Here is a 13,166-nt window from a genome sequence, read left to right on the forward strand (position 1 = left end):
TGATAGAGCTTCTTATTACAAGCAAACCTGAAATCACAGAGCGGCTTTTTCCGCGGTGACCATAATGTTATACCAACATTACCCACGAGCGACACCAGAGCAGAAACCACCGGGTCGGATAGAAAATGTCAGTCCATTCAAAGAACACAAGAGGTTCTTCATTGTAGACCTGCCCTCCGTCCATATGGCGGAGTCAGTGACGGATGTGGCCAACGTGGTGATGAGTTTGGCTGGTGTGGGCCGGGCCTGTAAAAGAAACTGTCCCATTGAGATTTTCCCAACCGGCTTTCTGTCAAGTATCCTAAAAATCTGCACAGCTCTTTAAAGGCTTCCTGGTTTTATCTGGCAGCACGTCAGCTGAAGAGGAACTGTAGTTCAGTACATTTACATTTAAGACTGTTTTAGTGTGACTGTAGAATGTTACGACTGAAAAAACTAACTAGAATTGGCATCTTCCTCTGCTGGATATTTTTAGTTTTACATGTTTGGAGAACTTTGGATAGTATAGTCAAAGCAGAAAAACTGGAGACTTGACACAGAATATCAGGATCATTCTGTTGCTGTTTTTTTGTTCATTCATCCAGCTGAGACACCTGTTGTCCAGGGAGCAACCCCACTGTAAAACACACCTGTCCTTTTAGGTTTTTAAAATTTTTAACAGTTTCAATTGTAACAACAAGTTCATGTAGTAGCCCAGAAAAAACTGTGTATTCTGGGGGTGAATGTAAGGTTTTCTTGGTCAACCCTCCTGATTTTTCGGGTAGATTTTTCCCCTCCACAGTTCTCTCCCAAGGTGACAATTTCACCCATATTTCTTATAAAAAATTTCACACCTTTTTAATTTCTTTTTGTTACAACTATTTTTTGCAACCGTACAGCGTTAGTTACTTTCATACTGCCATGCAGTAATTAGCACTTCCATTCATTTTAGTGAGGGGAAGTCAGCAGAGGGGAAAAGTTTCAAACACAGTGGTACTTGCGGCGATAGCAACATACTGGAGAACTTGAGGAAAAACTGGGCCTGGGATAACATTTCCACCACACTTCAGATGATAAATTATCCAAATATATGTAGAAATTTGGTAATTTTTTGGTAATTCCAGTGATTTCCATTGTCTTGATGCAGTATGCTGCTACAAGCTAGCTTGCACTTCTGCCAGTGTTCAATGAAGCATCTGCCTGTCATCGTAACTGTGGCAAACTGTGTTACATTTAGGAGGAATGCTCTTGCAGATAGGCATGTGTCAGGGCAGCTACTGCACGGTGGTGTGAAAGCAGCTTAAGACTCTAAAAGTCTAAAGTTTCCATTAGACTGGTATGCATGTGGTGCAAAAGAAAGCTGCTCGCGCCTTGTCTCCCTCAAAAAAATGAGAGCCAGAGATGGAAATGAGAGTAGCCTACTAAGAGAGAGAAATACTCAAGACAATTTCAGATATCTTTGAAAGAAATATTCCAGTTTCGTATGTAAAGTTTGAAAGGAAAGGGCGTGTATTTTGTAAAAGTTGCCATATCAATTTATCCATCGAGCATGGAGGTGACGCAGTGTGATTCTTTCCTGAGAAAAAAACTGAAACTCAGTTTCACTACGATTGGGGTAGCCCTAGAATATATAGCTAATGGCCATTACCAGTACTGCAGGTTAAGGTGATGTGGCATCAGTCTCCAGTACTCAGTTGGGAAGGTTGCAGCTCTGAAGCATCCATCTCCTCTTTAAGGGGAATTACCTCAACGTTAATATGCAGATGCTGTCATTTTGCATGCAGGAGTATACAGCAAACACCACTGTCCTTACCACAACCAGGATGCTGTTTATGGTATACCAGCAGGTAGATTAAAAAACCAGTTTAGAAACAGGGTGCAAACAAGACAGAAAAAAAGTAGACTTTCATGCCTAAAATACCATTTTACTGGTTTATTATCACAGCTGCTGATTCTGGTTTTCTCCGACTGGTGACATTTAGCTGTTTGTTTTTCTTTGAAGTACTTGCCAGCGCCCAGTGGGAGTCTTCATAGTGGTTTTTGACTGGCACCTGATGCAGCCAGCAGGACATCTAGACAGCAATCAAATCATATGTCGGCGACAGAAAATCAAATCCAGATCTTCACAGCTAAGAGTCGACTGTGTATTGAAAATGCTGGCTGACAGAGAGTTAACGATCCTTAGTTTTTCTTGTGTTAAATGTCATTGGCAAGGGAATAAGATTCAGATTCAAATACTGTCTGGTTATATTGGGAAGTGCTGCACTTTGTCATCACGTCCTCCAGTTGAATGGCAGCCGACAGAAGACAAACAGTCTTTGAATCCTCTTTTTGTTGGATAAAGTGTTTCTTTTGTTTTTCTTGTCCTGCTCTTCTGCATTCTCAAATTGAACTCACTTTTTCTTTTTACTGATGGAGCTGTGTTTCCTTTAGAGTTGAGTGTAGGCAGGCTATCAAATTCTGGATGCTAATGTGATGGTCATTAACCAGTGGGCCACACACACACACAAAAAGAAACACACACACTTTACTAGAGAGCTGCAGCGTTTTGGGGTGCTTAAGCTGGGATGTTTTGCTTTGTAACTAAAACCCAAGTCACTCCGTTGGGCCCCAAATCCCTGAGCTGAGTAAGTCCATTCCCGCTCCCCACTCCATTGTTGATGTAGTTTTCTGGAAAGACGACCTGTTTGTGTAACAGCAGCGAATGCTGAGTCTGTGCAGAGCCGAGCGGGGCCTCCGGGCTCGTGGGAGGAGGCAGGGCTGCAGGGTGGGAGGATGCTGCCGCGGCCTGCGTGCCTGTCTGACCGCGGCTCATCTGAAAACCATTTTGGAAGTGTTTATTTCTCTACCTTTACTATCAGTTGTTGAGTCGTCATTATGGTGGGATGGGGAGTGGGCAGTCTGGCAGCTCTCTGGGTCTTTCCACAGTAATTTGCAAACTGAAGGACTATTTGATATTCTTTCTGTTCAAGAAAATGAGCAAAGAAAAAATCTAAAGCAAGGAATCTTTTTGTGTTGGGCTGTCTGGTAAGAAAGTAAGTTAGTTAGAGTTTTAGTGTCTTTTAGCTCATTGTTTTGGTCTTGTGGCACGCAGCTGCACCCTCATCGAGTTGTGTGGAAAGGCAGAACACATTGGCCAAAGTGCTATCTTGGAACCCATCAGCAACTGTATGGTGACAATTTAGTTTAATCACTTTTTTTTCCTTATTATTATCTGCATTCATATGTAGATATGTGTTTATTGACATTAGCCAAAGTGGCCTGGGCACAGAAGAGGAAGCCTCCGTCCAATAGACTGTTAAAAAAATGGATTTAGCTATCTTGACATCAACCATTGGTTTGTGGATTGCTGTTTTGAAGTCTCAAGGTTGGCATTTTAGCTGTTGCCATGTTGGTTTTTTGGAGCCAGAAGTGACCATATTTCGGCGAGTATTGGAGCTGTGCAGGAGCAAGTGGTGGATCTGACTGGAAACCAAGGAAACTATTGGCAGAAAGCTGGTTACTCAAGGTGGTCTGCCCTTAATTCTGAGTAAATTCAGGCCTTAATAAGATGTACACGTGAGTTTTTTGTACCAGGCTGTAAACATGTTGATTGCTGCTGTAAAGTTGGGCATTTTTAACATGAGGGTCTGTGAGGACTGCCTTTGTTTTGGAGCCAACCTCAAGTGGTCATTCGAAAAAAAAACAAACTGCACTTTTAGGCTCTTTTGTGTTGGCTTCATGTTTCAGCTCCATAGGTTGCTGTTTCCATGGCTCGGATCTCTAGATCTCCCAAAATATTCGCTGTTGCCCCCAGAGACTTACCATCCTCAGACAATAGCCTATGAGCTCCAAGATATAAGTAATCAGTATAGGAGAAGAAGTTTAAAAAGATAAATAATTAATTTATTCATTAAAATACCTTGACTTATTGCAATTCATGATGAGTATTTCACATCTTTTGTTGGTGAAACACTAAAATTGTTTGATATATGGCAATTTGGTTCATTTTACAGTATGTATATCCTCAGTTTTTGGTTATACATGTTAAAATGCTTGAAGAAGTTGAAGTAAATAAGGTCTCATGATAGAAACAGAACTAGAAAGCTTACAGCGGAGACCGACTGATTCACTCACTAAGCTGCTGCGTATTAACAAAAGATGAAAATTTCTGCTTCTCGCCTCTTTCCTTTTAATACATTTCCAGTGTAACACCATAAACCTGTCACTGGATCAAAGCAGATCTGTCAGATTAATTTGATCTTTATGTGGAAAAATAATATAATTGCGCCTCGCTCCCCCACAGCGAGGCAGCAGACGGTTGGAGCCTTGGAGTGCTGCTGGGTGCTGCAATCTTGGTTGCCTCACAATTTGACAGTGCCTTTTGTTGGATGCGTTACAAAGCCCAGTCAGAGATATTCTTTTATTCCTCTGCTTCCCATTTTTACGTGGATGATCTGGCCCGTGTCACAGTCCCAGAGAGGTTCTTGGCTCGTTGTGGACACTGTGACACGGGTTACTAACTTTTCCAGTTCACCCATCACTGCTTTTTTCTCCACCTCTCAGATCTTTAAATCATTTTGTTTTTCCACTCTCCCTTGTATGTTCTCACATTTCATTTTTTTAATCCAGAACCATCCTTTTTGCAACTGAGCGTTGGCCTTGTCCTGCCTGTCTTCACTCCTTCTCTCGCTCCTCCTTCATTCACTTCTAACCACGAGCATCGTGCCTGCCTGTCTCATGTGATGAAGGCGTATGGTTTCCATCACATGTAATAAAAAAGATGGAGCCTGAATCAGGCCACACATGGAGCTGGGGTGGTGTCAGTTTTCTGCAAGGCCCCATGAGATGAACTCAGAACCCTTTGGCCCTAATTCTTCACTTCCTCTGATTGCGTCACTGGCAGGTACAGCCTCGAAGTGAGTGCAGTGGGCACGCCATAGGACTGAGTAAAGTCTCTGGGCTGTTAAATAGTGAGTTATTAGGCGAGGTAACCATGAAGCCAGGACCTCCGCTGTGAGAGAGCTTTGTGTGTTGGCTGTGAATCATGTTCAGCATGTACATGTAGCACCTCTCTGTAGAGAAAAATCCATCTAAAAGTATGATTGCAAGAGCTGTTAGTGATGTCATTTTTATTTCTATGTCTATGCTTTTGTTTGGTGGTTTCAGAGTTTGTTTACAAAAAAAAATAATAGTTCTTTGCTGTAAAATGTCCTTGATCTACTTCTCTTTGGCTATAAATTCAAAAACAAGTCTTATTACTAATGCTTTTAGGAAATCTTGTAGTAAAAAATCACCAATTGAAATCAATGTCACTAAGACAGGTAGAGGCACAGTGCAATGAAATGCCATAAAACATAACAAATCCCAAGTATTTTATACCTGAGTAGATCCAAGAGAAGACTGTTTCTGTAAGACTGTGTCTTAATGTCAGATTTATGTCCACCAACACTGAAAGTTATGCACTTTCATACACACACACACACACACACACACAATCACACACATACGTTTACATACATGATTCAGAGCAGACCACCTCACCCTGCCATTGAGAAAGCTGAGCGCTGTATGACTCATTCATTGAGCCATCATCTCCCTCCTGACTGTAAAACATCTTGGCTTAGATTACAGCGTATCAGAGATCTTGTAAAACTGAAACTTAAACTTATTTCAGTTTGAGTAATGAGGGACAGATGGCGCGAAAGATGACCGCTATTCAAGAAAACAACTGGAAACAAACAACTACAGTTTTGGTTTTTCAGTAAACAAAACTCATTTCACAATCAGCAGAGATGCTGTCGGTGGATCTGATGGATCACAAACATCTGCTGTCTTTGTGATGTAATTAGATTGTAAGAGGATTAAAGATACATTTTCTCAAGTACTGAACTAGAGTACAATTTTTGAGGCACTAAAAGCCATTTTATGTAAAATTATATCCTCATACAGTGAATTAGCACAACACAAAGACATTATGTACTTAATATTAGGCCGACGGTGTGGGATGACACTGCACTGTTCTTATGTTTACACAACATGAGCACATGGCAACCAACACAGGCTGTCTCGATGGGTAGCATTAGTCCACAAAGTTGCAGAGGGTTAAGTTGAGGCAAAAGGGGCACATGGTAAGTTATAGAAAAAAAGACCTAACATCCACATGGGAAGCAAACACCAGACTCAATGTGAAAGTCACCGGCAGCGTTATTACCTGACACCGTCCGACTGCATTGCATGCATATGTGACCAATTCCATCAGGCCATGTTCTCAAGTGACACCGCCCATGCATGTGGACGCACCTGGCGCCATCCGCCAATTTATAATAACAATGCCTTTGTTTCTGTCTAGCCGCGTCCTCATCTGATGCCATCCAGCAGCGTTCCAGGTGGTCGCTGAAGGAGGCTTTTGGCGTCATGCTCGTACGCCGAAAGCACTGACAGAGCAGACATGTTTGGAAGGAGAGCAGGCCGACCTAACCATACGCTAACCACAGTGTTTTTACAACATGAAATTGAAGATTAAAACTGAATTTTTTACATCTTCACTACATATGAAACATCAATTGTAATGCACAGTGCTAACAACTGTTTTAGTCATTGAGTTTGACTGTAGCATTGTCATATATCAGATTGATCTTTATCAGAAAGTGCTTGTATGTGTCATTCTGGAGGGCATGAATGTGTTTTGTTGTTAAATTCACACAACTTGGTATTTCTGTCCTTTTTGCTTTCTTATCTTTTTATGTCTCTTGAAGGTTTCTGTCATTCTTCTCTGCCTTTCTTTCTTTTTCATCTCCTTATTACATTTTTTTTTCTTTCTTTCTTCTTGTTGCTATGGTACTGTGTAATTGAAAATACAAGACTTTTGCTTGTAACAAAGTATTGCTCCGTTCTGACATACTTTCACTTAAGTCGAGACTCCGAGGACTTCTTCCCTCCACTGTAGTTTGTGTTGAGCTCCTCTCTTTGTCTTTGGTGCCAGCTATAATTCACTGATTGCCCTCTTGGAGTAATCTGCACTCTAGTTCCTGGAAAGGGTTGAGTGTGTGTTCAGCGAGGCAGGGATCCAAATCACAGTTTGTGTGACCTCAGCTCACAGCTTTGTGTTCTCATCCGTTACTATAGCGTCCCTTCTGCTATTTACAGTAAATAAACATTGTCTTTTAATGAGCAGAGCCCATGCATTGGTTGGGCTTCGCTGTGGAAATTACGTTGGCATTTCTGGGACAAATTAATGGCAATGTGAAAAAGATGATGTTTGGGTAATCCTTTGTTTCAGGAAATGAGGCTGGTGAAAGACACAGGCTTGGAGACACTCAGTTATCACTAAGGTGGACTCTGTTGGGATGTTATTTCATCACTGAGGTTTTGGAACAATGGGTGACTTTACCCGCATTATATTACGTTAAAAAAAACCCGCTGGTGTGTTGTTGTTTGTTTTGAAAAGGCTCATTGTTTTTAGAGCATCATTTTGTTTCGCTATGAGCAGTAAAAGTGTTGTTGTCAGCTTGTGGTCACAGCATCCTGGACGATGGATGTTTTTGCGGTTGCGGTCGGTCACATGCGACTGTGAGTGACTGTGCAGGCGAAGGGGAAAGATGACGAATCAGAGTCTGATTTAATGACGAGCAGCCAAACTAAAGGAAACCAAGTCTCTGATGTTAAACTGTGAACAAGGAGGTCACTGTTCACATATGTTTTTCCGCAGTCTGCTTCAAATTCTCTTCCTAATTTTAAATATTTATTATAAAGTGTGTCATACTACAAGCTTCTTTTTTAACTTTATCACAAAACTCCACATGTAGCCAAACTCCATATGCTACAAACCTCAAGATATTTTATCCATGTGTTGGGATTTGTGCATCTGGGCCCTGTTAGTGTGACAGATATTTGAGAATGTGTGAAAGACGTTCGTCCAAACTGTCTCATCTCCATCGGGCCATTTGTCCTGTAAACTGACAGTTAGGGAATGTGGAGTGATGCAGTATCCCAGGTGTCTATTTAATGATTATGTTTGGTTTTCCATTAAATTAGAGCCTAAAGTTATTTGTCTATTGTGTAGTTCCCTGTATATTTTTTTGGTATGCATAATGTCTTGGATTTATTTTTAAAAAATATATGTTTATCATTTTAAAACACAAACTGTGTCCACTCTAGCTTCAAATTACTTTCTATTCCTGCCAACAGGAGCAGCCATGATGGACATAGTCAACAAAGCCACATCCCATGTAAGCATGGCTTTGGTAATTTGCAGGTTAAGAGACACCAAGTCAAAACTGAGCTAAATTTGGTCGAAAGTGTTCTTTATGGATGTCTATAGTTACATATAACCATCATTTTATCATGACTTCAGCGATTGCCTTTCAGAGTGTAACTACACGCTCAGCTTCACATTGAAATGTCGTCATTTAAATGCTGCTGAAACAAGTGACCTAAACAGCTATTTTTCAACCCAATTTAGCGCAGTGGTCTAACACCTGTGGTTTAACATGTGGTGACTCAGTAAGCAGTATGTAGCATAACATCACTACTTGTTAGGTACTGACCGAAATGTTCCAGAACTTTCAAGAACCAAAAGCTGGCATAAAATGGTTTATCTGATTTATACTCTGATATCAATTTCTACCATCAGGTTCCAATTAAAACTTTTAGAGAACTTTTAAACAATTTAGACAAAGTGTGAGTGCAACTGTTAAATTAGTTTTTTAGTTTTTTTTTAGTACAGTACACTGCAATGTAAATAACCAGTGAGGTGTGGTGAAAATGTGAAACTACATGTGATTTATGACATTTAGGTTGTGTTTAAACTGTGAAGGATAGAAGGGTAATATAGAAGTAATATGAGGTTGTCATATGATTTGTTTTGGAAGTCAATTTGTTGATCCCATGGATGGTCCACTACCATTTTTTAAAAGTACTACTGACAGATATATTGTTACTGGATTTTGTAAAGTGTCATATATTAAGTATTAATTTGACTATAATTACAAGTATTGAAAACTTTTGTGCCCAGTCTTGAGGATAATGTAGCGATTGATTGACTCACTCAAAACAAGCCAGTCAATACAATAAACAAAAGGCAACCAAGCCCTGATGTCTTCACCTATGCTGATGATATACATGTATTTAGAGACATGAAAAGGAACAGTGTGACAGATGATTGGCACAAATATTAAAAAACATCAATATTATCCTACAGCTTCACTCAGCAGTCCAGTCCAGCATCTGTCTCCTCTCCTTATTTGTCCGGCTCATCCAGGAAGTAACCCACTGGGAAATGAACAGCAAGCAGGTCACAACCCCTGATAAAGCCTCAGACAGCCCACTGGTGTGTCGACACTCGGGGTTGAAGAAATTACAGCTGCTCCATCTGATGTCTGTGTGCTCATAGAGGAGCTGTGAAACCGAAATCTCTCCCTCTTTGTTGTTGTGTTGTCAGCCATGTGTTTTGTGTTATGCCAGGTGTCCTCCACATTTGACAGCCAAAGCAAAATTCTCCCCTTATCCTCAGAGCATCTGAAGCTCATCAGTCAGTAAGCACTGAAATGGAAAAGCCTTTTGCCTGCGTAATAGTTTATACTGTTACAAAGTGTTTTGGTATCATTTCAGTGCAGCAGATTTGTAAACACTGTCAGCCTGTTTGGATTGGAGCAGAAAATTTGGACAGCAGCACTTTGATTACTGTGAACTGATGAACTGATATGATTGCTTTATTGTGGAAGCATGCATGAGCTGACACTTCAAACATGTTAGCAGTTATGAATGATTCAGAAATGCAATCATTTATCGTGGCTGTATTCCCAGAGTGCACTTCTCTGCTTACAGCTAAACCGGTGGCGAGGGAAGAGTTTGGTAACTCCTCATATGCAGCTGTGTTAGCTGCCTTGTGCTTAGTTACTGACTCCACACCCAGAGCTGTGGTTTTAAAAGACACTTTTGCACTTGTTGATACATCTTGCAGAGCCCATTGAGGCTACTTAAGATGCGAGCATCAGCCATGTTTTAGAGCTTTAAAAGCTGAGGTCATTCTCAGGTGTGTGTTATGATATATTAAGCAGAAAACAACACATTACAAAGATATTTTTCTCCTGATTCCAATTTTCTGGCCTTTTCTGGATTCTTGTACTGCTTCTAAAGCATCCCCTTCTCTGTTGGACGGACAGTGACCAGCTGGTGTTCAAGATGTGAAGTTTTTAGAGATCGAGAAAAGTCAGAAATAGTTGATTTTGTTTATGTAAAGATGTCATGCTTATTAGATTTATTTACAGATTTATCAGTGCAGCTTCTGGAGTTGGTGAAGGCCAAAAAAGAGCTTAAAAGATAGTGACAATTAATAATGTTACTCTGTGGACTGGATATGTAAACAGATGAGTATTTGCTAACATGTTCTCCATCTAAACTTTATATGGTGATAATATGTCGGCGTTGTGTTTATGGCTTGTTACTTTGCCCCCAAGTAGCAAAAAATAATTGATGAGAGTTTAAAGTTGTACGATGTAATGGTCACACTGTTTCTAAATTACCTCACACTTAATTTTTCATTTCTATACTGCAATTTCTCATTACTTTGCAGGCAACATAATACCAATATATCTACATTAAGTGAATATTGGAGTTTGATGAGTTCTACACTTTTAGAAACACAGGGAGTGCAGCTTTTGGTAGATGAAATATAGCAGGTCTATATTTTGGCAGTGGTGTCATTTGATTTGGGAAAGAATCAAAACCATGGATTGAGGGTTAAATTTAAAACATTTTTTCACTTAGTTGTTCTTTTTTTTTCAGGACTTGCCCATGCTTTTTACCGTAAATCTCATGTTCTCTCAGGTTGGCTCGCCACTTCCAGCTGGACTTGGTGTTCAACTGAAGTCTAACACTTGGTGGTCATTAAAAATCCCTTCACACCCATAAGAACCAGTCAAGTTGTTAACTTTGGCAGCCAAACGCCCACTGAGACCCTGACAAGCCAATCGGCTCTGCATCTTTAATTTATTGAAATATTACCTCATGTATTGAACCCGATGTGTGGTGAAGTCTTGGCACTAAGCGGTCCTGGCTCTTTACAGGTTGATGAATCATGGTCATGTGATTGACCGGCTTTCAGATGGTGATGGTCATGTGTTGCCCTCTCTGTGTTGCCATGTTGAAAAAGAGCTTCATATTATGAACGTGAGGCGAGTTTTTTCCAGGTGCATGAAAACCAGAACCCCCCCCAACATTTCCACACACAGACACACACTTCCTGAATTGAAAATGAAACGCAGCTGTGTTCCCGTCAGCACTGAGGATCTCGCCACTCATCTGTCATGAAAGATATCCTCAGTAAGGAATATTCCACCAGTGTCCCCGCTAGCTGAGGGCCTTTAGTTTGTCTCCAAAGTCAACTGACACTGCAAGAAGAGAATTAAAAAGGTGCAGATTCACAAGGAGGCCGACTTCAGTGGTGCAGAAAATGGTGCATTAGATTTACTTTCCATGGTTCTTGTGTAAAACTCGTAAAATCTAAATGCTCGCAAGAGAGTGACTGAAAAAGAGGAAGTTTGCTGAGTGAAGCCTGAGTTCAGGAAAATAAGCATGTCGCTGAGTGTAAACAAGTCAGTGGGGGGGATTGTTTTTGTGTCCCCTGCCCCTTCACCACCCGGGCCCTAAGGGAACTGCAGGACCCTTTAATGTCGACTCAAGGGCTGTTTGTCCAGATGTGGGACTCCTGGACATGGAGAGTCCCCAGCTAACACCAAATTCTACCCACATGTCCTTTTTAGACCTTTCTGCTCCAGAAAAACGTACAGAATCATGCTGTCTTTCTTCTTTACACAGGCATCCAGGAGGGCACCCAGTGCACTAAGTGTAAGAATGAATGGGCGCTGAAGATCTCCATCGCTCTGCTCTACGTGCTGTGTACGCTCCTCACCATCGCTGTCGCTGTGCTTGGATATAAAGGTAAGATGGCCTAGCAAACCGCACTCTGGGTCACTGTGACCTGATGGGTTCCAAATATAAGACGACAAACATTTCAAAACATCGCTTCAATGAGGCAATTTGTTTTTTTAAAATACTGAGACAGCAGACATCCAAACATATCACTTGGTTTCTATTTGTGCTGCCAAAAAATAAGAGCATTGCTGTTCTATGAGTGTGTAAGTGCACCAAGACCTCGTGTGTGTTTCTGTGAGAATGACAGAGTGGCGATCAGTGTGCCCGAGAACAACATGAATGTTTTTTGGCAGTGTTTCCTTTTCATTATTAAAAGGCAATACATCAGTAATGGAAAAAATGAGGAGAGGATCACCACACCTAAAAGAAAAAATCTGCACTGTTTCTCTCCAAAGTCGCTGGTACATAAAGATAAAGGATCAGTTCACCCAACTCACTGTAATAATACTTAAAGGAATCATTCAACATTTGGGGAAATACACTTATTGGGTTGCTTGCTTGGAGTTAGATGAAAAAGACTGATACTAAGCAACCCTAGCCCAACTGAACTCTGCCTGAGCTCAAGTACTCCTGCAGGACCTAGAAGGGTCTCCACATTTATTTTTCATTTATTTATTTATGGGTTTTTGTTGTTTTTTTTCACAAATGACTTCAGTTACCACCCATAGCATAGTAAAATAACCAGTTTGCATAGCAACAGCAGCAACAATACCATCATGCCTGATCATTTCTTTGTGTGTTTGTTGTTGTTATTGCTTTGTTTGTTTCTTTGTTTGTTTGTCCTGTCTTGTCTAAATTTCTGTTTCCATCTACCCCAATGTATGCATTGCCTATCTATAACCTGTTTTTGTTATTGTTTTTGTACTGCCCTTTTGCATACGCCAATAAAATGGGTGAAAAAATCAATAAAATAATAAATAAAATTTGAAAAAGAAAAAGACTGATACCACTTTCATGTACTCTCTTTCCATTAAATATGAAGCTACAGCTAGCAACCAGTTAGCCTAGCTTAGCACAAATACAGCAAACAAAGGGTAACAGTTATCCTGGCTCCTTCCAAAATTACAGAATGAGGGCCGCGCTTTGAAAGTCAAAGATTCAAATCATCAGTCGACTGAGATTCTTGAAGTCGAGCTGTTTTTTTTTTTTGCCTATTTTATTGTCAGTCAGTGTACTTGTGGGGAAGTTCTGGTCCCCACATGTGGCTGCAGAGTGAGCTTCTCTTGCTTTCACGCTGCTCACAGGTACAGGAAGCTGCAGACCCAGACCCC

General features: G+C 40.8%; 1 protein-coding gene across 1 annotated transcript in view; it reads left to right on the top strand.

Moving 5' to 3' along the window:
* The window catches only part of LOC121960627 (collectin-12-like), a 39,779-nt gene that overhangs the window by 14,209 nt on the left and 12,404 nt on the right, over positions 1-13,166 (top strand). Inside the window, 1 exon segment of the mRNA XM_042510415.1 lies at positions 11,779-11,901. Coding sequence (XP_042366349.1) covers positions 11,779-11,901 — 123 coding nt within the window.

The sequence above is a fragment of the Plectropomus leopardus genome, chromosome 21 (assembly GCF_008729295.1).
Source record: "Plectropomus leopardus isolate mb chromosome 21, YSFRI_Pleo_2.0, whole genome shotgun sequence".
Classification (NCBI taxonomy): Eukaryota; Metazoa; Chordata; class Actinopteri; order Perciformes; family Serranidae; genus Plectropomus; species Plectropomus leopardus.